A 25790-nucleotide genomic window follows, 5' to 3' on the forward strand; every position below is an offset into this window, starting at 1 on the left:
CAACAAAATATAGTAAAGGAAGACCTGTCACTACACAAACTTTTAAAATTCTTCTGATATACTGGCAGTTTATTTTACTATGACCACTTCAAAAAGCTTTATGGCCTGAAAATAGTGTAAGCAGAAGTCTTATCTTTCTTCCTAATAGAAATGCCAAAATTCTATGATAGGAGATGAGCAGATTCTCACTGTTGGGTAAATTTGGATTAGATTTCTTTTGTATATTAGTAGTAATTTGTAAATTAATATAATTAATAGAAACCTAAGATTCTCCTAACTTTATTATAAACATTTTAAATTATTTTCTCATTATTGAATGAGAAAGTTAAGGAAATGAAAGATTAATGAAGTTTTTATTAATGACCAAGAAAACAGGACAGAGTGCTCCCTCTGCAAGCCTGTAGAGGGTAGAAAACTGGGAGGAGTGGCTGACAAGCCATATGGGTATGCTGCAATCAGAGGGACCTCAACAGACTGGAGAAAGAGGCAGACAGGAACCTTGTGAAGTTCAACAAAGGGGAAAGTCCTGTATCTGGGAAGGAATAACCCCATGCGCCAGCACATGCTGGTGGCCAACTAGCTGGAAAGTAGCTCTGCAAAATAGGACTTGGGTGCTGGTGGACACAAAGCCAAACATAAGCCAATAATGTGCCCTTGTGCAACAGCATGCTTGGCTGCATTAGGAAGAGCATTACTAGCAGGTCAAGGGAGGTGATCCTTCCCCTCTAGTCAGCGCTGCTGACACTGCATCCGGAGTGCTGTGTCAGTTTTCGGCTCCCGCAAAGAAGACAGGGCATACTGGAGCAAGTCCATTAGCAAACTGGTTTAGCTGACCCTGCTTTAAACAGGGGTTGGGCTACATGATGTCCAGAGGTCCTGTGACTCACTGTTCTGTTATTCCTTCTCATTTTTCTTAACCTATGGATTGTTCAGGGCATTTTCATTGAGAGCAATAAATAATTTCAGTTCTGACTGGATATGTGGAATATATATTGTGATCTCATTTAGGTTCCTGCTCCGGCAGGGGGGTTGGACTAGATGATCTTTCGAGGTCCCTTCCAATCCCGAACATTCTGTGATGCTGTGTGTGATTCTGTGATAAGATCTTCAACTGCTTTTAAACCCAAGATATTCAGTAAGGATACAGAAACAAAGAGCTAACACTAAAATTTAGTATTTGATGTAAAGTTTATTAAAACTTTACTATTTCCATATTTAAAAAGCAGCCCAAATACTCTGTTGACAGAATTAATCCTCAAATAAATCCTCATCCACCTACAAAACAAATGCAAAGGATAACAAACTTGGCTGCTGCACCTTTATTACCAGGAGAATCTAGCAATAACCAGACAAGTAATTGCGCCATTCTGTAAGGAGAGATTCCTGCCTGTACATTTCCCTCGGGCTTCACATGCCAAGACAGGAGTTGGAAATAAAAAGACAGCATCTAACAACAGTCTATCACTTTTTGGTTTGTTTTTTCTTATTTACACCAGTATCACTTGTAAAAAAAGTAATAGAATTTCCTTCACTGGGACTTGCCTTGATAAACACCAAAGTAAATGAGAACAAGCCCCTGCTAAGATACATGAAAAAAAGAAATAGACAGAAAATAAAGCACACTGCATGAGTACATTGTAATATGTTGTTGACTGAGGATCTTTGTTAGAAGAAGCTTTTTATTGCTAAGCACTAAACTCTGCTTCATTAATAGAAAGGTAGAAAAAAATCTTACTGGTAAAGTTCCTTTCCTTATAGCCTCACACACTTCTTCTGTCCAGTAAATGGATGAAACGCAGATAACCACCTGTCCAGGCCACTGAAGTACCCACGTTTTTCGAGGAACCTTAAACAAAAAGATCCATTCCAGATGCAGAAAGTCATATAAACACATTAGATTATGGCACTGATAACAATTACTTTCCCCAGATTTCTTTTGTGTCATTCTGTAAATAAATGAGAATCAGCATGGAAAGATTTGATACTCCTTCTTTTAACTCCTTCAGAGTTAAAACTTCAGACTGGTACTACTGAACAAGGAAAACGATTCCACTGAGCTTCAAACATGTTTCCCCGGTTAAGAATTTGAGCAACCTGTTCATGTACAGTTGCTTGTGAAATCTATTTTATACTATAATTCAGGAACAATTACCTTGCTATATCCTCTTATGCCATCTTGAATAACTTGTCTTACGCTGGCCAGCATCATTTCCTCTACTTGCAAAAGCCATTTTTCTACCATGCCCTTCAAAAAAGAAAAACAGTTAAGAGTGAAGACACATTTCCGGATTATATTGCTCTTAAAAGACAAATTATTTGGAGTGTGTTAGGGTTAAATACGCTTTCTTCTGATGTAGGTGTGGTATATAGGAGGGAAAAAGGTTGAAATTTCCCAGATTCTGACAGGCAATACTGCAGTTTAACACTGTCTGAAGGCAGGTAAATCAATCTAACTCTGAAGACAATCCAACTGAAGAAACAGCTGGATATGTTTCAGATAAGCATAAACAAACACACAGATCATAGCTTGCATGATCAATTAAGCTTGCTCATTTTAACCCAGGGGATGTTTTGTTCCTGGAGGATTAAGGGAACAAGGGTATCTGTAACTCACAACATGCCCCACTTTTCATCTTGTTTTGGTTACTATACAGCAATTCAGCTCCATATCTTCACACTGAGAACAGCAGAAAAAGCTGGAACTGAGATACTTCCCAAAACTTATAATGCTACTATTTCTACTCAGATCCCTTTTGAACTAATCCTCTGATTCTTCACTGCTAGTCATTCATCACTTCTCTCATTCCTCTCTGTTTCAGCCAGGCTGTGCAATGGTACATATATATGTATATAGAGAGGTTGGCTTATATATATCTTATCTATCTACATCTTAAAAGTAGTAGGTGTGTAAATCTGCAGAAAAGTGTCTAGAGGAATTTACCCCAAAACTGGTATGTCTTACTCCTTTTTGTAGGACATCCTTTTCTGTTCTAGAACACCAGTCTGCCCTTTCACTTCCTAAATGCCTTTCATGATCTGATCCTAGATTTTTTAAATGTCATTCCCCCAAAACATACACTTTAGGTGAAGTATTAATGTAATATGATATAGCAAAAATAATAATAATAATAATAAATTACTTTTGCATTCACTGGATATATTTTATCTACAAAAGGAACAACTTCTTTCTCTGAACTGATCATGCCCAAGATCTCCAGATCTTCAGTGAACTCCAGTTTAGCAATTCCTTCAAAACACTTCTTTAAATGTGGTTGTACTCGAAGTGGATCCTTTGTTTCGGACAGTATTTCAAGCAGCTCATCATTAGACAGGAAAAAGAATCTGTTAAAAGAATACAATTAACAAAAATGCACTTTTATTTTGCTAATTGATGGGGTTAGCAAAAAAGACATAGACACCAACTTGAAAATAAAATAAACTCATTTTACTTTAGAATAAAGTGGAAAAAGAAAGGTATAAGCAGGGTACAAAGATAAACAGGGTAATGCACCTAATCATTACTACGTAAGAGAAAGTAGCACAGTGATTAAGAAAGATACATCACCAATTGCCCAAATACTTTACCACCACCCAGACCCGTACACCAGCTGAGGAGTCCCGATCACAGCGAAGGATCTGGAGCACCTTTCCCAGCAATTGGGAGGTCCTACACAGTGTGTCCACTCATGGGTGAGGTCTCCATCTTCGCTGTGAGAGGGTCCTGCTTTTATACACTTTAACAAACAAATTATGTAAAGAGAAAGTACAGCAACATCTGGCAGGTTGGCTTCACTTTGCTCAGGCACAACTCAGATTTGGCCAATATCCAAGATGCGTCTGGGAAGTTACTGTTTTGGTCACTTTCTTCCATTGGCTTCTCCACAAAGCCTGGCCAGGGCCGAAGGAGGAACCAAGGAAGTTCTTACTGATCCAACTTTGACCACCTCCTTCTGAACAAGGCCAGACACCTGGTTTCTCAGCCTTGACAATGTACCCTGGAATGGATCAAGATAAATATATTCTCATAATATTTCATCTATATTTCATATTCTACTAACGAGCATGCATATTTAGCTAAATATATGAGATCAGGTTTGGGATTCATCTAGAGGTCAACTTTGGTTTGAGGCCTACTGCTCAGGCCTCAGTACTTCAACTTTTCAGTCATTAAAATTGTCATTAATAATCAATTAATGCAAGATAGACGGAACTGGTTATATTGTTGCTTAGGTCACTAGTGTAACAGAGAGGAAATTATTATCTCAAATTGCTTTTCTTAAGCAGTTTTAACATTATAAAACTCATCACACCTGTGTTTTTAGAATTTCAATATGACTATCCTTTTATGCAAAGGAAGAAAGGTTCTCAAACACATACAGGAAAGACCAGATATATCTATGCAGCCAATAAATACCTTGTAAAAACACAGAATCCTGTTCCTCATAATCACATATACCTCCTGTATATCACACACCTCTGCACAACTAAAGAGGGTAGGGCAGAGACATAATTGCAAATCAGCCATGGAAAGGTAGGAAGCTCCTTCAAAAATGCCCTGTAAGCGATAATGTCCTTCTAGTCACATGTTTATGCTGTCCTAGACAGATTTTGCCTCCCCTGGCACTGCATGTTTCACTGGAGCTGAGGAAAATTAATGAAGTCTGGAGAAAAGAACAGGTTTTCATTTTTTGTTACATTGGACTGTGCCCCACAGGTGTTTATAAAATGAGACTTTTCAGTTCAGCAGAAATGCTTTGAAATAGCTTATGGCTTTTTGTCTCTAATTTAGGCCTGTTTAATTAATTTACCTTGGGAAAAATAATCTTTTCTTCTCCAAGTAAGTATTCAACCCCTTTTGAATGTCTTCTAAGAGAGTATTTGCTTCCTGAAGTCTGTCTAACATCATGGGTTGCTCAGTTGCTACAAGTACCTTTGTGTCTTTCACCTTTGTAAAAACAAATACACAATTTGAACTTTACAGACAATAATCATCAAGGAAATATCCACAGGAATTAAAATCTTTGGCACTTGCTCCTATGTTTGCTACATTTTTTTCCATTGACAAATAAGTTCTGTCAAACAGAGCCACAGAACATGACAATTACTCTCTGTTCTTGCCATCTAGGCGGCATTTTTTCTGTCTGACAACACTCCTCTTAACTTGAAGAATACACCTGTTTCAGAACAGGCTTCATCATTCACAGAGTCTGAGCTGTTAGACAGGTCTTAACTTCTTGATTATTTCAACACCTTTATCACAGAATCACACGCTCCCAAAGTTTTTGATAAGCATCTCGACTCACACTAAGTATCTGGCCTCTTACCCAAATTTTAGTTACAAGGAACTGAATAGGATACCCAATTGCACTTCTTAGCCCCATTATCTTATCCTGACACACTACCATCTCAGTATGTATTTATCAAAGTTTTGAATAACCATGCCACCACATATTAGAGAACAATCACATGCAAAAAAAAATTATTTAATTGCTCTAATAATGTGTATGCCTTAAAAGCCCAATGCAAAATCTAATTGTACCCAGAGAAGACTTTGTACAGATTGTCAGTGAACTTCGAAGCAGATCACGAAAGCACAAATCATTCATCTTTCTACCTAATTCTGATCATTTAATCATACAAAAGCCAGAATATTTAGAATTAAAATGTTACTTGAGCTCTACTTCATCCTGCAATATCCAACCTTCACAGAAATCTCAAAGCGATAATGATTTAATCTACAACTTTCAATGCAAAATTAGATTTTGGTGGGCTTTAGTAAAGGATTTTCTACTCCATATTAAACCTTCTTGTGACTTCAATACAATTATCTAACTCCAGAAAAGCTAGTATATCTTCATTATAGTAATAATCATGTTACCAGATGTGCATTAAAATACACGATTTATTAAATGCAAGCACTTACCACTTGTGCCATAATGTCCTTCCAGTATGAATCCACAACCCCAAACTTTCTGCCCTCTTCAGGCATTTGAGCTATAATGTCTTCTGAACTAAAAATTGGTTCCAAATACAACCATGTTGCCTGACATTTTAACCAGCTATCTAGAATATCTTGCATTAAACACAGCTTCTCTTCCCAAGCCTGTAATGAAAACATTTAATATTTAAGCAAAATTATATCAAGAATTAATCTACGCTGAGAAATCAGAGTATGAGTTACTTGGCTTCAAAGAACAAACAAGCAAACACAAAAAAAAACCAACCCAAACCACCAAACAACTGAAAAATTTTAAAAGTGGAAGAAAATTTATTTAAAAAAACCCCAAACACTAATAAACATCTGATTGTTTCTTACAAAGAACAGACATATTCTTTCACTAGCACTTTTTACAGCAAGTTGTGAGAGAACTGCCTAAGAAGTGCAGAGATGACTAGCATGGCAATCCAGAATCTATTCTTTTCATTCTACATGTGCACTTTCTATCTTTTCATCAATGAAGGGATAAAAGCTTAACAAGGTATTCAGCAGACTGAGTCAATGTCACTTCACAGGCCCTATAGACAGGGGGTTCAATCTTCAGCCCCCTGAAAAAAGCTATTTCATGCTTTTTAACTCTAGCAGTACAAACCAGTTTTAAAACCAGAGAGATTCTTTTTGAATAAAGAATTTCAGATAGCATTGCTGTTGTGACTTTGACAGTCTACAGTGTAAGGGATATGCAAGGGAATGTATTGCATGGAGAAAACACAGCCAGGCTGTATTGTTTGTTATTGTGCAAGAGGTACAAGGAGATTGTTAAGATAGCTCTATATTAATGGTTCCCTTTCATTTCATGAGCTATACTGGAAAGCAGAACTCAGCTTCACCTACAATTTGGCTAAAGTCCACAGGAAAGGATAGAATTTAGGTCTTAGTATTGCTTACAGATCATCACTATTAGGCCAGAAAAGTGATATTAAATAATGATGGGAAAGAAGTCTCTGCTTTCTGCATAATCTTCCTATTAGAAATTAATCATCTTTAACAAAGATCATATCTTTACAAAATAGTACAACAGCTAACAAAAAAGACTTTGAAACCCTTACCGATCATGCCAATACCAGAGGATTACAGATAAATTATCTCTCACAACTGAGACACCTATGTCTTTTTACACAATGCAGCAGGATTTGTTTAAATTAACTGACCCATTCCCAAGATATTAAACTAAAAACTCATGCTTATAATGACTAGATTAGCAATGCAATTGCAATTTGTTTAGCTATAAAGCAAACTTTGCATACCTTTGTCTGGAAAGCAATAATTCAAAGCTCTTGAAGAAAAATATGAATGCGTGTTCTCAGAAACAGTTAAAAACTATATAACTTCTTATCATGCCAAAATACCTGAAGCACTTAGAAAAAGCATATTATGAGACACACAAGCTCAATCACACCAGATTTTCCTTACCCGGCATTCAGCTTCTATTGGTTTGATGAAAGGAGAGCCACACATTGTTTGAGTCTTAACAATGTGATCATCCAGCAAAAGCTGGATGTCATCAATTGCTGACAGGATGCTGGTCTCCTGTAAATACATCGTATTTTGATAAGGCAAATAGCAGCTGCTTTATTTCACCACTCTTCAACCTCACCCTCAGTCAGCTTCCTGTTTCCCCCTTCTCTATGATGGTTGAAGTTAAGAAAGTAGCAAGGCATTGAGAAAGTCTGCAAGACGTTTGAAGATATGAAATTATATCTGCACTGCACATCTCTTTCAAAGCTCAAGAGATAGATGGTTTGTGAATGGGAAGCTAGCCAGTGATGCTAGTCACTTCTGACTCAATCTTCTGGACTGCATGTGATTTCTTGTTTCTTCTGGGTAAGTTAAAATTGCACTACTGTCCAGCTTTCCATATAACACTGCAGAAGCTCTCAGGCTTACATGTTTGTTGGGATGAATATGATGAGATCACAAGTTATCCAGATGCTAAGGTCCAAATAAGGCTATATAGTAATGGAGATATTTACCCAGGCTCTGGGTAACATCCACTTTCCATCATGCCACAATGAATCAGTAGTAACTCCCTCTAATATTTCTCAACTGGTATTCAGAATCAAAGTAATTCTTTTCAACAATATATATATATTGATTTGGTGTTTACTCACAGTATCCCTGTATTTCACCAGACTGAACCGCATGTTGACCCATTCTGATTTCATTTTCTCTATTGATTTCTCTAAGGAATACTCCTTACTTGCAGCTGCTCCAATAGGTTCCAGCCTAAATTGAAATGAAACATATCACTGAAATGTTTTTGCAACATAGCTGAAGAGTTAAAAAATTTAAAAAAAGAGCAGTTGTAGGTAGAGTTGCATATCAGACTACCTTTCATATGGATTTGTTAATAATATCATAGACTCTTTATTTCAGGGAATATTTTTGCAATTTCAGGCTCATCAAGTTAGAGATATTAATATTAATTTTGAGATAAATACAGACAGAAAATTCTGAATGTGCAAATTAAGTGGTTTAGGAATATGACTCTTTTTTTGGTGCCTTTGTGCAGTTCCATCTGTAGCTCGATAAAATACAGATGACTTTACAGCAGGGTCTAACAGCACACAAAAAACCCCAAACAAACTAATATTTGGTATCTGACATATGAAATATAGTGATTGTCTTAAAAACAAAAGACAATAGAGTAAGCTTCTTACTGATCAATATATTTTGATAGTCCAAATTCCAATATGTCTTTAAGAGTAGTAGTTTCATCAGGTCTTATCTCACATCCTACAATTTCACTGATCTGAAAATAAAGTAAGAAATAAAATCTATTATCAAGATGCATGTTTGAAACAGACTTCTCAAACAGCAAGAAAACGCTAAAGAAGTATTAATGCAACCCCCAATTTGCTTTTCTGACATAAATTATTAATTCAAAGAAGGTCCTGCCTGTACCATTACAAATTTCAAAACTGGATCTAACATGTGATAGGAGAAAGAATCTTCTTATTGTGAAAGAAAGAACTACCACTGTATTTCACAGAATGGAATATACAGAGTAGTATACTGAACTGTCGGTTTCTGTGGTAAAATACTCCCACAGTTAAAGTGGAGGTTAAAGTACCTGTTTCCAGTGCCTCTCCTTCATTCCACGATTGCAGGCAATTGACAGGACAGAAAGATGCTGTTTAAATTTATCAAGCTTATATTTTGTAGTTTCTGCTAAGCGTCTAGGCCCAGCCAAATCTGGAAAACTCTTACTGAGCTTGTACATAGTCCTCCACATATTTCCAATTTCCTCATTAATTTCTTCAGCATTCAAGTTCTGGAGAGATCCTGAATACAACAGTATAAAAAAAGCACAGCAGGTACATCAGCACAAGGAGATCGCCAGGGTGGTTTATTTACAGATATTTATAATCATTCTCCTTTAACTTGAAATCAATTGTGTTACAAAAAATTATCTTAATGCAAAATCCACATCAACAACTGTATTTCACACTGCTTAACAGCATTTATTTCTTCAAAATTAGTTTCTCAAAACTAATCTATCCTTTCAGCTTCTACTTAACTAAATGGAAATTACATGTTCCATCAAATGAATACAAAAGCCTCACCATTCATCCATTCCTCAGATTTGGTATGGAAATTATACGCTGTTATCCAAAGTTGCTCAAAGGGTTGTTTGTTTGCAATTATAGTTTGCAGTAGAGGAAACTGACTCTTTTCCCGCTCAAGTAACTCCTCTTCTTTATTAATAGCCTATGGGAGGGAGAGGGGGGGGAGAAAAATCTTCCATTACAAATTCCTACTGTTGTTTAAACTTTCAAATATTGAATGCAATTTTTTTACATGTTAAAGCCAGCCAGATTTGTAGATTTAGGCCTGCAGACTTTAGGTAAATAAGGTAACTGTGTTCTTGAAAATTCCCCTAGTTATTTGGTGGCATCTTTTACCACTGAAATAATTTTTATAATCTGTATCTATTTTAGAAATAGATAATGCATCATGGCATTTAGTCAAACCAAAACTCACAAGTTACCAATCCACTTTGAAAGCTGGATGTAAGCTCCTGAGTCACATAGGTTTATAGGAATTTTTTTTAACTTGTGATTATTTTTTTCTGCTACAGAAACATCTGGGAGCTTCAATCAAAGCAGATATTAATTGATCTGTTTATCCATGGTAAGATATTGTCTTTGTCCAAAAGATCTTACAGTATAAATCAACGTGCAAAGATTTAGATTAAAAAAAAAGTATTGCTGCCTTCATTTTACAGGTAGGGAGGTGAAGCTCAGAGAAATGCTGTCTGAAACGCAGACACTGAATTCAGATTGAGTCCCAAGTCTGTGCTTTTGCAATGCCGACAGACACTTCCTAAAACTTTCAATCATTCAATGTGAGATGCAGGCAGAGAAACTTAAAGATCCACATTCCAAGATAATTTTTAACTTCATGTATTCACTAAGCTGATTGTCACGCCATTTAAATTGTGTGGATACACCCCTCATTGTGATCTTATATTAAGAAATTTAAACTTAATTACTTATTCTTATCTACCTATAAGAGCATATCAGTGCTGTTAACTCACACGAATTAAATATACTAGATGCCTTTAAATTATACTAAGTGTTGGTATGTAGGACTAGCAATTTATCTAAATTCTAAACTCATTTAATTGTCCCCATTTTCTCTTTTGAGCAGGACTTAATTAAAATCTTGATGCTTAAGGCTCCATATATACAGAAATCTCATTGTCTCACTGTGATTTAGAAGATTAATTAAGCCTCACAATGCTTGTGAGATCTCTCAAAGGTAACCACTCTCACTTTCCAGGAGAGGCACTGCTAAGGTAAACTATTCAACCTAGAACCACACAGCACACTGGATAGAGCCCTGAATAGAATCAAAGAATCTTGGTCTTCAGTTTCCTTCTAGCATCCGAAACTTCCCTTCCTGTGATATAACACATATTTAACGCCTATAGGCAACTTCTGGAAATGATACAAACAGTGGAAAAACATTTGGTTTTAATTACAGAGCAAGCAGAGGGACTGAAAACACAGCTCCAGCAGCACAAACCATGGTGCAGGGAAAATGCCACCTCCCTAATATTCTGCTCCTGCCAACTCTGTCAGAACAGTCGTGTTGTCTGTGGATAGCATCCTGCTACTACTGACTGCTTGGAAACATTGAAATTCAGTATTTCTATCTTAAAAACTCCCTAAACCTTTTTCCCAAAAAACCCTTCAATTTAGCAGTAGGAACAACTCAGCATAAAGGGACAAGAAGATATTTGCCACATGTTTGTGAATTTGGAAATTTTAAAGCCATCTTGACAGTATACGGCCAGAACCCTGAAAAAAACCAAGGACACCAACCAAACTTTTGCTCATCTAGCACACTGCAATCCACTCCATACTTGACTAATAAATACTAACCTCAAATTCTCTTAGTGCATTATCTAGATTATTATTTAACTCTTTAAATTTCTCAGCATTGTTCTTCATTTCTTCTAGGGTCATGATATCCCGTTTTTTGTAGCTTTCTACTTCTGTATTATAATCTTCAAGAGCTTCCTCAAATCGAGAACACCTGAGGTCAAGACAGCTAATGTAATATGATGTTCTGTTTCATTTCTTTTCAGGTTTCAATTATATTATTAATTATAACAGGCACTGTCAAATGAAATCTGATCTCATTATCAGTGTAAAGTAAATATAGATGCCAGTGAAAACACATTATTCAGTTATATCAGTACTATGCAGTTCACAGGATTAGAATTCAAGGTTCATTTTCAAACCTCCCAATTGATTTTACTTACATTTGCTACTTTTACTATCTGGGGGAAATAAAGGAAGAGTGACAACAATGTAACAAAATTATGTGTAATGCTGTACTAGGCAATATAACAAGATAAAATTATGAATATTCTAGCAACATCCTCCATTCCTTCTTTCAGATCTATTTAAGCATAGGAATATTCTAATCCACTCTCATCAACAGTATTTTTCTGAAATCTCTACAATATTGTAAAGCAGGTTTCTTCCTTACTTTCTCAGCTCCCTTCCAAATTTTACTTCTTTGACATTATCTCCCTTTTACTGATAAGAAAAAGTCTTAACACTATACCTTTCAAGCAAAACCATCTCTGCATGTTTCCTGCTGTCACACAACTTCTCTCTACTGTTTTCAAAGATTATCTCAATTTCATCAGGCCAATGGAAAACTGTGCTATTCAGGTTTATGTCATCATCTAAAATAAAAAAAAAAATATAGACACCTTTAAGAAAATACCTATTAACCAATGATCTAATAGAATGGCTGTTGTGAAGAGTAAGTAAAATAGTGTGAAACTACATTTCAGAATAAGCTGTCTAAGAAGCTATATATTTCAAACTGCTGGCTGAGTTATCTTCACTGTAAAGAGAACTGTTCCTTAAACAAGTTAGACTGACAGCAAAACTCTAAAATCAAGTTACAAATGTGAAATTCTCTAAATAAGACCTTAGCCAGGCAGGAAAAATTAGTAAGAACAGCTATTCCAGAGTATCCATTCTGTTCAACTACACAGAGAGACAGACCACTCCTAACTAAATATATATAATATACCTACATAAGGTAGATGAAAGTAAAGTTTCAATCATTTTTGTCCACAATGTGTAAATGCTGAATTATTCACAAAAGCTAGAGCATAATAACTACAATAACCAGACATCTCCATCTTCATATTTGTCTCTTTGTTCAGTGCACTTAGTTCACTATAACTAACTGCAGGACACATGCTTATCAACCCAGCTACAAAGAGTACGTAGTTATGAAATACTGTGCCTGCAACCACTATAGTCCAAAATATAACAGAAAAATGCCCTGGCTTCCACAGGCATCCTAATGTTTATCAGAAATAAATTCTAATATACATGGCATATCTTAGTTATTTCTATCGCTGTCTGATCTGAGTGTATTCTGCTTAGTGGCAGGATGATCCTTTCTCATTAAAATATAACTGCTCTTGGTTTTTATGTCTGGCAAATAACATACAGCATCTGTGAATGGCACATTTTTGCTTTGAATAGAAGTGCAAACTAAAAGCAACTGCTACAAATGTTTCTTCCATCTACAATAACCAAGAACAGCATTGCAGCAAAACAACAAAAGGCCTCCACTGACCTATAATACTGACCCCTGCAGTTGCAGAGATGCAGGGTCTCACACTTTCCAAAAGCTGTCACAGAGCCTTTAAGGCACATTTTTTTAGCTGGTTTTTCACCAAAGACTTTTAATTTAATAACACAGAGGTGCATCTCCATTTGGCCAGATTACATAATGTTAATATGATAATACCAAAGACATTCTCTAAAACACAGAAAAAGTCCACTGTCTGTGCTGCATGCCATTTCTATAACCATTCCTTCCTGCATTGGTACATTTTGGCCTCTAGTAAATTATTTTAATTTCCCCTCCTGTCTGTTTTGGAGCTTTCAATCAGCATTCTAGAAGATGCAACATTTATGTATGCAGAGCCAAAATCCATACATAAATATTTTCATATGGAGACTTATATTCTGTAATTGAGACCTACTAGAAAGATCAGCATAGTCCATGAGGAATTCCAGTCTGTGTGCTGCTTCAGTGACCTCCTGTCTCAGTTTAAAAGCAGTAACTTCACTGCATTTCTTTAAGTATGCATCAAATTTCACTAGCTCTTCAGTGTTTAGAGGCACCTCACTCATTCTCGTTGCAATTAAGTTATATTCATCGCAAATTCTACAACAAAAAGAAAACAGACATAACACTGGGATAATAAATGAAGAAAGATGCAGGATCTTGCTAATGAAGTTTCTCTTTTAAACAAGAATATTAGAATTCTTCATAAATTAAGGATTCAGATTGAACACACAGAGCAGATAGGCATTTATAAAGGATGCCATTTTACAATGTACAATAAGTTATATCGTCCTACTATACTTACAAGAATTGATATATAACAGAATGATTGCTAAGTTGGTTCCAAATTACAATTAACAGCATATTAACAGTTTCCTTCCTATAGGTTTAGAATTCCCTTTTCAAGACCCAATCTTGCTGCACAAAAAAAATGTTTGAATGCAGTAAGCAAGAGCCCACTTGATCACCCCACAACAATAAAATCAAGTGCATGGTATAAAACAAATTTATAAAGAGAATAATTATTAAACAATCAAGTTTATTTTACATGTATTTGGCAATAGAAAACACAAAAAGGAAAAAATCCTGCTAATTTTCTTCTTCCCAGTGATACATTTTCTTGTTCCAGAATCCAGTTCCATACTGCAAATATCTATGCAGACAGCAGGCATGTAAACAGCAATCATACACAAAGCACAAGTGCATTTAAACCAACTCAAGTCTTCCAAATGCTAGGTGTTCACCATAAGTTCATTGTCTAGATCCCCTTCACAGTAAGTGGAGGCAGAGAGGCCCCTCTAGACTGTGGTTCATCTCCACCCGGAGATGCTTTTTAGATAAGTGGGTTGAACAACCTCTTTACGGTGATTGTCTCTCTCCCTTCACTGAGGAAGTATTCTTTAATTGCCAGGGTAGGGGCTTTTTCATTGAGGATTTTTGGTGTTTGCAGGGAGTGAGGGTGTTTTTAATTCACAGAATCGGAACTTTTACATTGGAGTAAAATTATATTTTCAAGGTCTTTCCCTCCCCACCCCCCCCGGCCTTAAAATTACCAAGATATGAAATCTAGACCTTTACTTCCTTAGGAAAAATAAAATAAAATAAATGAAAAAAAAAAAAAAAAGTCAGGGACAAGACAAATACAGAGTTGCATAGTATGGCCTTCACATTAATTTATCTGGACACCAGCAAGGGAAGAAAGGACCTCAACCCAAATCCTAGAAGGTCAGCGAAGGAGGAAAGAACAATGGCACACTTCCAGTCTAATCTTTATGTACATCCCATACAGACTAAGTTAGATATTTATTTACAAATATTTCTGTTCCTGATAATTTTAAATACTGACTTTGGTGTCCTTGCACATGTCTGGTCAGCACTAGAAAATCCATCAGAAGAATAAAGTTAACTCATCCACATATACACAGCATCAGTCCACACAGACAGCAAGAACCATGCATGCTAACAACACGTACCTTTCATTTAACACTCTGTTTTCCATCACTTCAAATTCAATCAATCTATCTTTAAGATTTTGGGTCCGATTGCAGAGTTCCTCATTCAGCTGTAAAGCATCCAGACAGAACATGGCCAGAGGGACAGTGACATGCATGGAAGCAATCTCTCTTTTCAGTTTTGTTAAGCTGTCAATCTTCTACAAATGGGAAATAATAAATCTGTTATTTTTCCTTAAAGTCCATAGATGAAAAATGCTACACAAGAACTACTTAGTTCGCACCCAGCAAATGGATAATATATCCCAAATAGAAGGAACTGTTTTTTAATCTTTCCAGAGCTCAGCCCATTCTACAGATTCCAGGGCTGAAAGCTTTGCACAGTAATATGCCATAGTAAGGAACACCACAAGGTGCCTAAGAAAGTATTCAGTCAGAGGCTAACTCAGGAACGCAGAGAGAAAAGTAGAGAGAGCTGACTAAATATAAAGAGTCAAAAGACCAGCAAGATGCAGATTCACCAAATACTCTGGGCAGACTTCCACTGGACTTCTACTAGGACCCAACAAACCCCATAGAAGAAGGCCATAAAGAAAGCTGCTTCTACATTTGCACAGCAGCCTTACAGTAAGGGCCTATGTAAATTGAGGTGGCTTCCCTGGTATACCCAAGGGTAAACCAAGCCATCTGAATGGAAGTTCTCTAGGCAATATATTAGGAAGTCAAGTGTGATGTATCAGCTGCTGTATGAACACGTAGCAGTTGTCAGTTACATATTACCTCTGTTAATGCTTCTAAAGAATGACCTTCCTTCAGGAACTCTGTGACATCTTCCTGTGCACTGTTGTTGAAAAGATTGCTGTATTTCCTGTAGCTGTTTAAATACCTTGACCACAGAAGATCACAAAAACAAACATAGGATTCCAATGTGAAGATTCTCTTTAATAAGAAACAAATCAACTCAAACTGTTTGCTTGAGTCAAATGGATAGTGTTATGAATCTGAGGGTCTGGATGGGCAATGGAGTTAACAGCCAAAACTTACTTCTGTGGACCAAGTATGTTGCTCTCAAAGATCTTTTCCAGTTTGTTCACACACTCTGAAAACAATGATTCATCTGGTTTGACTGTACTGAGAGTGAGATCATCTCTTTTTAGTTCTGGAAATAGAAGTCTTTCTACCTAAAGGGAACCATTGCAAATACTGTAACGTATGCAACACATACCATATGGGAACTAAGGTATTCTGTTACCCTTTCACCCACCACTTCAAAAAAATGTTTTATTTGTTAAAAACACTGCAATGATTCATAATTAACACTTAGTTACACATGTAGTCTGCTTGCCAAACCTATATGAAAGTCAAACCAGCACTTTAATATAACTTGAATCTGAAAAAGAACGATTCCTATGCCACCTTCTATAATCACAAAAGTTCACACAGTTCATGATACATGACCCTCATCTTCTGTTTGTCAGTTTTCTGCGTCATTCATAATTTTTTATTCAGTTTTTATTCATATGGTGTTTTGTATGCAGCTATAACTTATCCAGTACCTTTGGAAGTTCCTCAGCACTGTGCAGGATCTCCCTGAAGCAACGACTGATTAAATACCAACATTCTTTCAAAGTTGGCTCAAAGACAACCTTGGGTTCTTCCATGCTGAGTTTGACTATTAGTATCTGAGGTACAAAGAACTGCATTTCTTGATATGGTTCTGTAAAATCACTTCCAGCCTTGGAGAAAAGGATCAAAAGTGTAAATACCGAAGAAATCAGCTGTAATTATAATAATTCGTAAAAGACTCAGACTCCCCTATATCTCTTAACTACACAGCACCAATGGGATCTTTGTCTCCAATTTTATTCAAAACACTGATGCTCCCACACATAAGGTGCCAACTCCTAAATGAATCTATACAAGTTGGAATTAGGAACCTGGATTTAAGCCCAATTGCCTTGATTTTCCCTTAAGTAGCAGAAGGAAAGCACTAATTACCATACAGAATACAGAACAAAAGGTCTAAAAAATATCCATAATGCCTTTCAGAAATAAAATCTAGAATCAAATACAAGATCATGTTCTTTTAATTGCCTTCTATGCTTAGTAAGAACTGCCCTACCCCCAAATTACCTTTACAGCAATAGAGTCCTAATTCATGACTAGATTTGTAATTTAGATGCTATAATGACTTAAAAAACCCAACAAAAACAACCCCAAACCAAACAACAAGACAAAATAAAGATAAAAAACCCCCAACCATCAGCAACATCATCATCATCACCCAGATGCAAGGCTTAGTTTAAGTTTGACAGCATGTTGTATTAAGTGTGATCTTCTGGCTGCAATGCAGTATTTAATCTGCCACATTTATTCTATTTAAACAGGTTTCATTTTGTCTTATCATGGTAGATCCTGAGTGACCTGGCATTTAAAGAACTCATTTCTACAAAGAGACAGCTTTTTTACAGTCAAGGAGTGGTAAAAGCTTTCATGGTGTAATGTTCATTATAATTATGTGCATTACTTGAAATAATACGAGTATTATTTCAATAATACAATTGAAATAATACAATTATTTGGTATAGACAGGGACAACACATCCATAAATCACCTCTGCAAAGGATTACATGTGTGACTATGCACACTTCTAATTTCAAAGAGGATTGTTCATGTGCTTTCAGAAAAACATGTTTTAAGTGTTTTGCCTGGTTAGGACCATGAAAAATAAAACTTTAAAAAAAAAGCACACTCACTCAAGACAGAGTTGAAAACTCCTATAAACTGCTGGTTGTAAGCCTAAGCCTACAAAATGATTATTCAAGTGAGAAGTTCTTGATCATGCAAAGAAAATTCCACTGAGTATTCACAACTGTTTGAAGGATCCAGCCATTTTTTATGGGGGCAAGAGCTATCTGGGATATTTTAGCCTTCAAAGAGCATTACATTTTATGGCTATATGAATTATTATCTCTATGTAACTCTGAAAATTACAGATATACTTCACAGCATATACCTTGTGGATCATAAAAAATGCAAGAAGATCTTCTAAGGAGTTAACAACCATCTCACGTAACTGTAACGACATTAGAGCTGCCACTGAATGAAAATAGCTTTCAACTCTCTGAGAGGAATCACAGTCATTTTCAGGAGCAAAATGAAGCCATTTCCTTTTTTGATCAAGAAAAATGGATGCACAAGTTGGGATCCACCTACAATAAAATAATATGGAGACAAAGTTTTTAAAAGCTTTTTAGTCTTACTTTGCTCCTTTGCAATGAAACCTAAGCTCAGAAGTTACCCAAAGAATGAGCAAAATTCAAAGGGCTAGCAGAGAATTGTTAACTACATGTCAAACAAAACCACACCTACCAGGACTTAGAGCAAACCTAAGTTTTAAGCTAAGGATTCTTGTAATAATGGGCACCTACTACTAGTTTAAATTAGTATTAATAGACAAAATACTAGTGACAATATTAAATAATTAGCATTACATGGGAACCTTGCATCTGGAAGAGATCTCAGGTGGCAGAATGCTGTCACTTAATATCATGGGCTACTACCTCATATAATCTCTTCCTTACACTGATCGACTTCCATAATTTAAAAAGTTGTTTTTCTGTCACCATTCTTATAGATTTAGACCCCACTCCTCTCATGGTTAGAAAATTTCTAATTTCCAGTCTACATTTATTCATCATCAGTTTATTCTCATTTGTTCTTGTGCAAGCACTCTTGCATTTTCAAGAGTTCTTTCAGCATCCAGATGTTTATCCATCTCCACTATTTTCCCCTTTAATTTGGCAGCCTTGTGGTTGGGACTAGTGTCATCTCAGTCTAAAATCTGTTCTAAAAAGGGAGCTTCAAGTAAATCAGACCTTAAGATACTCTACTTATCTACTGCTACTACATTTGGTACTGACCTGTTTTGAAGAATATTGTGAGTTTCCACACAGTGTCTTCGAATGACTTCCTCAAATTCAGTAGGCAACAGTGGCAGGTCTCCACAAAGTATTTCTTCAGTGCGAACAAACCTTAGATGACTGTATCTATGGAAGTAAAACAAATACTAGATATTTTATGGAATTCTGTTTTAAAAAAATCACATGAAATATAGTCAAGGAGATCTCATATGTATTTATACACACTAATAATGTAATTTCATTGACGCATATCACTTCATTGCTAAGGTGTCCAACAAGTGCACTTCTAATGGGCTTTTTTTGCTATTAGCAAACATTAAAGGCTTCACAAATTTCAGTTAGTACTTGTTATATTTAAAATTGTGTTAATATTTTGATAAAATGGTCAGAATAATTTCTTGTCCTTTTTGTAGATTCATTAGTGTATCCAGGCATTAAAGAACATACAGAATGACACCTACTGCTTCTAAAGTACCTATCCTGGCTACTACGTGGGGAAAAAAAATAAATTCATTAGCATGGCATATATCACAGTTTGTAATACACAAGACCTTAAACTCCTGCAAATATTAGTCAAATGCAAAAACAGTTCTCAGGATTACTGACTACAATATTTAACTTCTTAAGAAGTTCCTTGGTTGGACTCGATGATTTTAAAGGTCTTTTCCAACCAAAACAATTCTATGATTCTAAGAAAACATATCTTAGTTTTCAAAAGTCCCCAGAACAACTTTCAACTACAGACATTTGAAAGAGACTCAATTTTAAGAGTTAATTTTGTTAATTTTGGGAATCAAGATGAGAATTATGAATCGCTATTTAGTTGAGCATTGAAACTTAATTTAAGGATAACAGCTTCTGACAAAGGGGATGGATGATCTTTTCATATCATGAAGCCACTCATTCTTCACTGTGGACATGTAAAAAGTGTTGATGCTTGCATTCAAACTCTGCAGGAAACAACCATTTTATGTTGCAATTCTTACAGATTCAGAAAAAAAACTCTTTAGAAACCAGAACAGACTTTGCCACTTTCTCTCTACTGGCTCCCCCACAATCTCCGTAGCATATGTAGAGGAGTCAGCAGAGGTACTTCTTCACCAAGCCACAAAATAAAAACATTCTGAATTTAATTTAGATCCTATGAACAAGACATCTTACTCGGAAAGCCAGAGCTGTTGCAAAGTGGGCATCAATGGATTCACTATGAACAGATTCCTTTCATTCCAGCTTTTCACTTCTTCATAAGAGCTGTGCCATGGGACTGGTGCACGGACAACTCTCTGGGGAAAAGGGCGTGGAGTACTTCCAATAAACAGTCTCTCTCTCTCAGCTGGATCCATCAAGATGTAATCAACTAGAACAAATCATATATATAATGGTGAGACTGCATGTATGGTCAAAACCTACGTATGAAAACACAGTGTCTCCACAGTTCAGGAAGTCACAGTATTCTGCACATTTAAAACTTACACGCTGTCATATAGCTACTAGCATGTTTTTAGGATTAAATACAGCACAATAAACAAATTCCAAATTTGACTATAAAATTATTTCAGGAAAATAAAACAAAAATTGCTCCTGGTTCTAAAAATGGGAGGCAGGAGAAACAGCTTTTCATTCTGTCTTTCCAGTTGAAGTACATTTATTTTGTGCTTCAATTCCTCGTCCATAAACCAAGGGTGGAAATATCTCCCTTTCAATGATGATTTTTAAGAGGGTTCTTAAATGTTTGTGAAACACGGGAAAGTTATGAATCACCTGTTGCATCAGGAAGGATATGACATTCAAAGGGTTGATCTATGTATGATCTGCTAAATGCCAAAACACATGTGCCACCAGTTCCAACCAATGACCCACGACATATGAGATTAACAAAAGCTGGGAAGCAGACTCACTACCCCTTGTTGGTATTAGCACTGCCACAAAAAGGGACTGCAAACACTAAAATTATGACACTAATAAAATGCAAACTAGAAGGTACTTTGAAAGATATCAGAGACTACAGAAAGCAGAATGAAAACTTCAATGTCGCTTTTTTATGCTGTCATGAATGAGACATACTTACTGGTCAACATATTTAAGAAAATTGAAAAGAATTATTTCACATGTGTATAACCCAAGAAAATAGTAAGACAACTGGAAAGCAAATGAAAAAATCTCATGTTCTGCAGAACTGTCTCTTTCACATTCACTTTCAGATGGGCATTACTGAATTTCAGGGATTATTACATTTTTTATATTTATTTAAATATTATGATCCTCTCTTTTCAAAACAAAAGGAATGTAATCATGTACATTAACATATCATCTAATTTTCCTTAATCTTGTAATGTCTTTAAATGAAATTCTTTGAAGTTGTGACATGATCCCAGTGTAACATCTGACTTTACTGGAGTTATAAAACAGATTAATTTGGTGTTAATGGGTATCACTCACTCACTACAGAATAACAAAAATGTTAATCTGGGAAGGTTCTGTTAAAATAGCCTAGTTCACCCCCTCCCCACATCAGGATCAAATATATTTAGACTGCTGTTGGCAGATACTTGTCTATCATGCACTTCAAAGCCTCCATCAATTAATCATCTGCTGCAGTGGTTCATGATCTTTATAGTAATGTCTTTCTAATTTCTTTTGCTACAAATGAAGATGATTACTCCTTGTCCACCATCATTTGATCAACTCCCTCTTTATACATCTGATAAGATGATGCAGAGTTATGCATTTTGAACTTGATTTTGATTTGAATTATGAGTGGGAAACTGTTTAAGTATAGACAGAACGATTTTATGCACCCAGAATTACTGAACTTGGAAATTATTATATTTAAATGATGGGATATAGGGTTTAGTAAATAGATATTTGAAACTGGAGTGTTATGTAGCATGATTACAGATTATATCCTCTCAGATACCAATAGCAGTTCTACTGACCCCAAAGGAATTCTCCATGGGTGCTAAGAATAGAATGCAGACTTGCTTTCAAAGTGCAATAAATGTCTACATACTCTGAAAAGCTAAGAGATTTTGAGTCTTACCAATGGCTTTCATGAGGCTGATACAATAGTCTGCCTTAATTTCTTCTTTTAAACTTACAAGTAAATTCTCCAGGTCTGGGTTAGCAAGAATGTGAGTTGGAATATGCTTTAAAATTGCATTCATCACTTCCTTATCCTGAGGTGCCAGCATATCTTCCTGCACTCCATTATATATGTAGTAACAGTACCGCTAAAAATAATGTTAAAAACATTATGCTTATTGTATGAATTTGCTGACAGATAATTAATTACTATAAAATATTTTTAGCTTTTCTATCACTTGAAACTTCTCTGCAGTTTAAAGGTATTTTAATATAATGGATTTTGTCTCTCTGTCTCTTGGTTCTTTGTAAAGTACTGCCAATGCCTGACATTTTTGCAGTACTTCCATCTGGTTTGATGCAAGCACATATACCAGTAGAACTGAGTGCAGCATATTAAATTACTGATCTCTTAAGTACTAGCCAACATATCCATTAGAACAAAAATCAGACAAAGTAGCTAGAAAGAGAAACAAACAGGAAAGGAGTTGACAATATTTAACAGCAGTTTGCTGTATTGAATATTTCCATCTTCTAAACCTCATGTACTGCATTCTTTTCTCAAATACTTTTAAGTAAACATTTACAGACATATTGCAGATGATTACTGCTGCTACTTTTATCTTAAAAAGAAATTATATAAATACCTCTATATCATTTCTTGAAGGTGGCTTTTCTCGCTTACTTATCTCCTTCTCATGTAAGTGCATGACAACAAATTGTTCTTCTGGGGTCAGTGGTTGGTTGTCTGTATAATGCACGACACGTAATTCTGGCATATGAACAGGTGTACACAGTGAAATGGGATCCAAACTTTTTAACACAGTTGGTGTACTTCTGAAAAACAAAACAAACAAAAAAAACCCAACAAAGAATACAAGTTTAATGAATAAAAAAGCAGTAATGGATTTTTAAATCAATATGGACAAATAACAAGTATTATATAAACCACTTACACTGCACTGAGAACAAGTATGACCTATGAAGTATTTAAATTACTCGTAAAAAAAACTCAGTAAAATTGTGTAACATAACATACTACTTTAACAGAAAGAATACAATCACATAAAGCTTACAATTGCACAGTATCACTCAGACAGGCAGTATCTTACAAGCAATTCTATCAGAGCCAGACCTACTAGCACTATTATTTAGGTTTCCCAAGATTTCCACCCATTTTCAGGTGATTACCAAAATCTTAATAACCTGAGCCAAAAGTTCAAACTGATTCATTTGCACAAATTTTACACTACAGGCTTCTTTTTCGTGATCATATGCTGTTTTCTATAGGGCCTTTGCCTGCACTGCTCAGGATGAACAACACTAAGCAGCAAGCTGCCGCTCCATACTTGATTTACTTCACATTATCAAGTCCTTAGTTGAAGAGAATTTAAATATCCCTTTCATCTTTTTTATGGTACTCATCACCATATTATCTTAACAAGGAGTAAGAAAGTTACTGCTGTAGTGCTTTGGAGAGGACTATTTCCTTGTTTTACAGATGAAGAATACAAGCACAAAGAAGATAAAAAGAAATATGCCCTACAGCAGAGCACTCAATTTGACACAATTCTAGGAACATTACAGAGCACTTCAACATTCACAGCAGAACTGAAAGATTTCATTTCTGCAGTCTATAGCTCTATTAACTAAACTCTGGGTTCTGAAGTCAGTACTCACGAAAGGAAGACCTTTCCCTTAGGATGCCTAAGTCTGAAATTTGTCCTGCCACAAAGCAGCAGTTAAAAGTGCTTACTTAGCATGGAATTTCAGTCTTGATGCACGTACTTTTTTTTGTACAGACTTAATATTTTATGCTTGTGAGTAAAAAGAACTATTAAATCACAACTCGGATATCTAGACTGAATGTAATAATCTGTATTTTTGTAACATTACAGTACATTACCTATCAGAATTCCATTGACTTCTTTCTGTAAGTTTGAGCTTTTTCCTAGAAGGATCAGACTGTTTTGATGCTTTAAGCATCAGTTAGTTAAGAAAATAACATACAAGAATATTTTTCTGAGAAGTACAAACTATTACCATGTGCTTTTCAAAGGACAAATTAATAGGTCTTAAGAAAATTAATACATCATGCCTTTTCACCAAGAAAAGTACCATGACCTACTTCCCACATCCCACCCACGTACTGGAGAAGTACACGGAATAAAAGAATCGGGCGTGTGATAAAAAAAACAGTTAAAGAGAACCAAGGAACAAAACCAAACTCTTCTTACATAGCATACAAAGGACTAAGCAGATATTGAATCTTTTATATCTCATCTATTATCCCATGGGAACAAAACAATTTCTAACACTTTAGAAAAAGCAAAGCAACAATGCAGGATGAGTATAATCACAGACAGACTGACACCGCGTAGAAAACTGTGGCTTATGAATGTCTTGACATACAGGACATTTAACTAGATAATAAGGAAATAAAGTTCATTAAAAACTTACATTTGAATTTTCAGACTAAGTAAAGGAGTTAATTTGACACCTGCAACTGGTAAAATACTTAAAATACAACTTGTTTTCATAAAATGTTTCATATATACATATTAGTAAACTTAAATAGCAAGAGTATTACAACTCTTAACCTTATTTGTTTTATATCACAATGTCACGTTGAATCAACAGCTTATGCAGGATTTATATATGTATACACAGTTTGCTAATAAATGCATCAATTACAAGGTGTAATGGAAACAGTGTATTAAGCAACATTTCTTGGATTTGATCCTCAGGTCAATGTTTTAATGCCTGTCCCCCATCTTGTTTTGCTATGCAAGACTCATGAATACGAGCATAACAGGGGTGCACATTGAATTTGTTTCTGTTTTCCTGTTGGGACAAACTTTTATTTCTAGCAATAATAAGAGCTAACTTTTATTTTGTTTATTTTCTGCTTTGCAAACAATTCCCTCCAAATAACTGCATGTGATTATTTTGAGGGATTAACCTAACTAATTAATCAGAAACTGGCCTAACCTTTATTAAAGTTATGTATGCTTTTGGAAATTTGTCCATACTGACCCCGAGGGGATAAGCTTGTAAGGATTTATTAGGGATAAGTGGTTTTTTCAGGATGATGCTTTAAGAGATAAACAATTAAGAGATAAAAACGTATAGAACAAGCAAGGCTAAACTCATAAATACATTCAAATATGGATACGCGGTGAGGCTGCTCTCTGCTGTGCTGAATCCAGTGATGTCCTTGTCATTGAAGAGGACTGTAATTTGTGCACATTTTTCAAATTTAAATCCCGTGCAGTAAGAGTATAGTTATTAGCTATGGAGTCACTTGGGCTTCGGTGGTAACTCTGTTCTTTGAACGGAGCTGCCAAAGTCCATGATGCTTGTTGCATCAAAGGAGGATAACGGCTGTTCTTAAGGACACGCTGAAAGTGGGAAAAAAACCCAATAGTTTTACACAGCACAGTAATTTAAAGAGTTTTCTTAGAGCTAGAACAGAGTTAAAGATCAATTAGTATAAAGAACAAATATGTAAGTCTGATTTAAAGTCATTTGACTTCTAGTCTATTTTTAGATCCTGATGTTCCACACATGTATAAGAATAATTTAACATAACACTTAAGGAGTACTCATGCATTTTTTTGCACAATCAAGGTATTTTTTATAAATAAGAGAAGGCATTAGAACATTATCTAGTACTCTCTACTCCCCCACATCTCCATCTTGCTTCTTTTCTTCTTCTCC

At 35.6% G+C, this 25790-nt stretch overlaps 1 protein-coding gene across 1 annotated transcript in view; it reads right to left on the reverse strand.

Moving 5' to 3' along the window:
- LOC104529236 (dynein heavy chain 3, axonemal-like) overlaps positions 1–25790 on the reverse strand; it is a gene marked incomplete at its 3' end in the record, with an annotated part of 47097 nt that overhangs the window by 17508 nt on the left and 3799 nt on the right. Inside the window, exons 3-26 of the mRNA XM_029086349.1 lie at positions 25246–25471; positions 23977–24046; positions 22718–22907; positions 22030–22219; positions 20151–20346; positions 18990–19115; positions 18083–18278; positions 16623–16802; positions 16111–16247; positions 15847–15952; positions 15088–15266; positions 13530–13714; positions 12080–12203; positions 11389–11542; positions 9565–9709; positions 9072–9283; positions 8659–8750; positions 8110–8224; positions 7412–7528; positions 5924–6103; positions 4809–4945; positions 3141–3342; positions 2153–2245; positions 1736–1846 (exon numbers count right to left, since the gene is read on the reverse strand). Coding sequence (XP_028942182.1) covers positions 1736–1846; positions 2153–2245; positions 3141–3342; positions 4809–4945; positions 5924–6103; positions 7412–7528; positions 8110–8224; positions 8659–8750; positions 9072–9283; positions 9565–9709; positions 11389–11542; positions 12080–12203; positions 13530–13714; positions 15088–15266; positions 15847–15952; positions 16111–16247; positions 16623–16802; positions 18083–18278; positions 18990–19115; positions 20151–20346; positions 22030–22219; positions 22718–22907; positions 23977–24046; positions 25246–25471 — 3663 coding nt within the window. The remainder of the gene's footprint in view (positions 1–1735; positions 1847–2152; positions 2246–3140; positions 3343–4808; positions 4946–5923; positions 6104–7411; positions 7529–8109; positions 8225–8658; positions 8751–9071; positions 9284–9564; positions 9710–11388; positions 11543–12079; positions 12204–13529; positions 13715–15087; positions 15267–15846; positions 15953–16110; positions 16248–16622; positions 16803–18082; positions 18279–18989; positions 19116–20150; positions 20347–22029; positions 22220–22717; positions 22908–23976; positions 24047–25245; positions 25472–25790) is intronic.

Source organism: Antrostomus carolinensis, unplaced genomic scaffold (assembly GCF_000700745.2).
Source record: "Antrostomus carolinensis isolate BGI_N321 unplaced genomic scaffold, ASM70074v2 scaffold12918, whole genome shotgun sequence".
Lineage (NCBI taxonomy): Eukaryota > Metazoa > Chordata > Aves > Caprimulgiformes > Caprimulgidae > Antrostomus > Antrostomus carolinensis.